The 5270-nt window shown below is 41.3% G+C and overlaps 1 protein-coding gene across 6 annotated transcripts in view; it reads left to right on the top strand.

The window, feature by feature from the left end:
• The window catches only part of ENAH (enabled homolog (Drosophila)), a 51072-nt gene that overhangs the window by 42427 nt on the left and 3375 nt on the right, over window positions 1–5270 (top strand). For all 6 annotated transcript variants that reach the window (XM_010282851.1, XM_010282854.1, XM_010282852.1 and 3 more), the window contains one exon: window positions 3025–3103. In XM_010282851.1, coding sequence (XP_010281153.1) covers window positions 3025–3103 — 79 coding nt within the window. The remainder of the gene's footprint in view (window positions 1–3024; window positions 3104–5270) is intronic.

The following is a 5270-nucleotide window of genomic DNA, read 5'->3' on the forward strand; positions in this document are numbered from 1 at the left end:
AGGAGTATATAGTGTGTGATTGGTAGAGCTGGCTTTTAATCCTAAAGTTTTGAATCAAAAGAAACATGAAGCTGTCAACGGAGAGCTCTTCTTTAAAGTCATCTCATTAAAATATTAAAATATTTTCTTGTTTGGGTTCTTTTGTTAATGCAGGTAGTAGGTGCCTGTTATCAATTGCCAGAAACTGCATTTGAGAGGACATTGATTCATTTTTCAGTCATGTTGAGTAAATGCTGTAATGCCGTAGTGTATGGGAACAAAGCGATAGTCAACAGAAATGATCAGATACTACATATGGAGAATCTGAAAAACTCGTGCTATTCTGCTTGGAGTAAGTCAGTGTTCAGTTTGAGGTGTAAGCTGCAAGTAACACTTTAAATACCAGATACGTGATAAAGCAGCAATTGCCAAAGATCTCATCTTGATGAATGTTTTTGAGCAAGGAATTCTTTCATAATGAACTGAGCACTGTTGATATCTAAAGAGTTTTGTAAAAGATCCTAAACTGTGGTTTGTCTTCATAGCATTAGCACAGACTGTAGATTTTCTGGTGGTTGCAAGGTGAATTCTATTTTCCAGCTTCTTCCACTGTCAAGTTATTGAATATTTCATCCTCTGTCTTACTCAGTGGATCGTGTATTTCATTTCGGTGTGTTTCAAGCAATAATCATGTTAGCAATTTCTCTCTTGGAACTTACGTTTAAACAGCTGTAGCAATTGAGTATTGTGATCCCAAGTGAAGAACTGAGCTGTTATAACACCGCAGATGTTCCTGCACCTCTCTGCTTTGATGCAAAGTCCAGCAGCAAAGGGACAATTAATACAATCCCTTCTGTTGACTGTTTTGTGTGGTTAACTGCTGGCAGTCTTTTCCTAAATGGGTGCTGCTAGGCTTGACATAACTAACTTGTCAGTGCACAGAAATAATCATGAAGTATTAAAAAAAATTGTCGAGAGGTTTGTACCACCTACCTGCACTGGAGTTACTGCCTTTTGAAAAGATGAATGGCCTCAGGTGTACCATTTTTAATTCTGGCCACAGGACATTTACTCAGTACCTATGAATGTGAATGAAGCTTTTAATGATTTTTTTTTTTTTTTTTTTTTTTAATTCTTCAATGACACAAGCATGCCCTATTACAGGTTATGGGGAGGAAAAATAGGCGACTCTTGTGTCCCATGTTATTTTTTAACGTTTTTCACACTGGGAACCTACAAGAGGTAAAAAGTATCTGCTGGAGAGCACAAACATGAGACAGTTTCTGTAGTATCAATACAGCATTTTGGTGTGCATGCCCTTTCCTGCTGGCAGTTGCATTTTGAGTGTTTTCCTTCAGTTAGCAAATAAGAAAATAGTCTTGTCAGGTTATAAAAGTCATCAAGGCAATCCAGTATGAGTCTCATTCAGCTTGTACTGAACCAAGACAGTGTAATCAGACAATTTCTTCATGGATGAACTGCTGTCTTGTAAGGGAAGATGCGTGCAAGCTGAAGGTAGTGATTTTGTAAAAACAAATGAAGAAATATACATCTATATCTACAGGTTCATTCTCTTCTGAGTGTGAACACAGCTTTTTTTTTTTTGTTAGCTAAATTAAAAATTCATAAATAAATGGAAAAACTAAAGCCATGGATATACTGCTTGTGTTCCTCACACATTTGGCTTTATTCTGAAAAAAGATAGTTTTATACTGTGTATTTGAGAGAAGATAAAGCACAGAACTGTCCCTTTCCTGCTGGTTAGTCTTTTTTTGTTCCTGGCCACCTTCCATCGTAATAAATAAGGCTGCACTCTCAGGTAACAAATCCAGAAAAATACAGTGTTTAATGAATTCGTCCTGTGTGAGAATTTTGAAGTGAATCACTGAGTTTAAGCCAGGCTTTTTCGTTCAGTGACGTCACATACAAGGACAATGACATAGGACCCAATTTAGTCTACTAATAATACCCTGCCTTTCCTTTGTGTTAGCATACTGTGGTAATTCTAAACATTGGGGAAACCTCTTGACATGAACTGTCAGCAATTTTATCAACAGCTTCTTTTTGGCTTAACATTTTATAGAGTAATGGGGTGAGAACGTTAGCCAAGATGTAAAAAGTAATTAAGAACAGCAGAACATTCCTCCCTTTTTGTCCCACACCACCCATCCGCCCATCCAACCCCACTTTGGAGAACCAATTCTGTATTCAAGGTTCTGTCTCTGCTCATAGCTGTAGGTATGCAAGGCCCTGTCGAAGCGTAGTAAGTACATGAGTCTGAGTTACACCTTGTATAAACAGAGGGGATCAGAAAAGAGAAATGAGAAGGCAGTAAAACCCGCTTCTTCTGGAATGTCTGTTAAAAATGCAAGATGGTCTTGTTAAGCAAGTTTGCAATGTCTTAGAGAGTACTACGTAAGCAAACATTGAACATGATGTAGTCCAGAACACTAGAACTTCCTCTCAGGTAGTATCTTATAACTTGCTGTTGTTACGGTATTTGCTTTCAGTAGCTTTAGAAAGCAATTGATGAAATAATTTAGGTTGGAAGGGAGTTAGATAAGGTTGCTCAGCCATCTCCTGTCAAATGTGCCAGGGTGATTCCACAGCATTCATACAGTTACATCATCAACATGTAGTCCTTAGTGGGAGTGCTTCTTTGAGAGGGCCTTGAATAGAGTAAGCAGTTGAGAAGGGAGAGTATTTGACTTTTGAAGGTGTTCAGCTTTTCACACACATTACGAAAAAATCAGAAATCACTGACAGCGAGATCTGTCTGCTATTTGAAAAGTTCTTGTTTTGAACTAATAACTCTTATTCTTATGGTAATTAATATTTCCAGTGTGTGGAAAATGTTCTTGGTTGTTGCTTTCTATTCTGCGTGGTATTTTGGGTCTGCCTGATTTTCCTGCTCCCAATTTTTTTTTTATTCTGATTCTTTACTATGTTTTCAATAGATGAATGTTAGCAAGTTTGATGGGCAAGTCCTATGTATCCGGTAATAATGAGTGACCAGTAATTCATGGATGTGTTTTTGTACTGCAGACCAAAATCTACACCAACGGGGCAACCCAGTGCCAATGGAGTACAGTCAGAAGGTCTAGATTATGACAGATTGAAGCAGGTACGTATATAATGCTTTGAATAGAAAACTTGGGTATAAGGACTCGTAGCCATCCAATATCAGTTTTTAACTGTTTTGTTAACTAGTTCCAAACTTAAATAATGATTTAGCAATTATTAGTCATTATTTTTCCCCAGACGTGTTTCAGTATTCTTAGGAGCTGTAACTGTAGGATGGCAGCTTACACAGCCCCATTACTTTCTCACACATGCTTATTCCCTGAAACCAGGACACCGCTTTTGCATTAGACAGCACACACAAGATGGTGTTGATACTGTGGATGGAATTGGGAAACTGGTTTGCCTGGAAGACCTTTCCTTTTTTTCTCTCTACCCAAACAAGCAAGCAAACAACCAGCAAGCCCTCAGAGCAGTTCTAGCAGAACAAGTATCACCATGTTTTAATATCAGATGTGAGCACCCATGGTCATGAGTTTGGTGGTGGAGGAGCATCCAGTGATACCACCTCCTGTGAGCTATCCTGCTAAGAGCAGAGTCTTGTGGGAAGAAGGTGGCAGCCGTCTGCTGTTAGATGGGGAAAAGATGTTATGGGAGGCTTTGGAAATTGTTTAATAAGTTACGTGTAGGTGACAGTTCTTCTGTCAAGAACACTTGCCAAACAGGCAAACCTGTGCAACGAGAGGCTCGGCAAGGGATCTCCTGTGATTTGTGTGAAGGCAGGAGCTATCAGTTAAGAGTCATCTGTAAGTGATGTGTAGACTGAGCAGACATTCCACATTCCTAAGAACAGGACCCCCCAGCGGAGCAAGTGTGTAAGGCATTTGTGTTCCTTCGACTACTGAGAAGCTCCCTATTGTTGAGGAGGCCCTAAGATAGTCATCTTTGCTGCCACTGGTAGGTGCTTTCAGCGCAGATGTCCTTTTGAGAGCAGTTGTTGCATGAAGCATTGGGCTGATGCTGACCCGAGCAGACTTGCGTAAGGTGTTTGGAGTTGTCCATGTGCGAGGATGCTGTGTATTTTTGCCCTGTTGTGCTTCATGGTGCATCTAGTAATCTTTAGGGTCTTTGGGAACTGTGAGGCCAATGTGCAGCAGGGAAGCCTTATTCCCGTGAGTGAGCAGAATTTCAGCATGGTGTCACTTGATGTAAGTGGCAGTCTTGAAGAGAGATGGTAGGATGGAGTAGCTGGCCTGCTTGGTGGCTTGTTGAGTAATGCTTGGGCAAAAGCAATACTGTGCTTTCTCAGTGCCAGTCTGAGTTTTGTGGTATGGAGAGTCACGTTTGAGGTCTTGGTGCCGTTTTTTTGGCCACATTTGTCCATGCTGAGCTGGTAGAAGTTCCTTTTCTTGAGGGGCATATTGAGATGGTGCTAGTTACTTTTCAGGCAGAGACTATGAGCACACAGTGTATTATGGATGTGATCTGCCTCTTTTCCAGGCAAGGCTCTGGTGAAGTTAGATCTTCTTGAAAAGGAGATTGATGTGCTTGCTGTTGCTAGGGGCTCTATGTTCAGGAGTCTGTAGAGCAGTGGTTGGTTGTACAGTGGGTGGGTTTCAGACTTGGCAGGTTTGGGGAGTGGTTGGTTGTAAGGCCGTGGTGGTGATGTGGGCAGCAGTGGTTTTTAGTGGGACATGAATTGTGGAGTTGGAGGTGAAGGATCTTCATTAAGTGGCATTTGGATCAATGGGCTGGTCCTCAAGTGGGGAGGGAGGTTCTGGAGCATGTTCCAGCTCAGTGGTTTGTTCTAGAGTTGTGTTCACTTGTGGTTTGTTCTAGAGTGGGTTCCAGCTCAGTGACTGGCCTCAGCAATCAGTTCTAGAGTGGGTCTCTGGCACCTGTTGGATCTAGGTCAGGTTCTGGCTCATGAGTTGTTCTAGAACAGGTTCTGGCCTAGTGTGTGGTTCTGGAGTGTGTATGGGGTGTTCTAGAATCTAGTTCAAGGAGTGCTCCTCAAGAGGATTTGCAGTACTCTTGCTAGAACTTCCATGAAACATTGTTGATGATAGCAGTCTGGTTGTTCCCCCTTCTGTTTTTGGGTTTTTTTTTTCTAGAGTGCTTTTTTTTCTTCTCTGTTTCTTTCAAGTTGAAGGCACAGAGGATGGGGATCCTAGCATCCCATAAAGCACAGCTCTCCCAAGTTTCCAGCACACTGCCTCTCGCTGCCTCTGTTAAGATTCTTTCCTCTGGAGGCAAAATCATCTCACACT

This window comes from Phaethon lepturus, unplaced genomic scaffold (assembly GCF_000687285.1).
Source record: "Phaethon lepturus isolate BGI_N335 unplaced genomic scaffold, ASM68728v1 scaffold17512, whole genome shotgun sequence".
NCBI classification, from domain to species: domain Eukaryota; kingdom Metazoa; phylum Chordata; class Aves; order Phaethontiformes; family Phaethontidae; genus Phaethon; species Phaethon lepturus.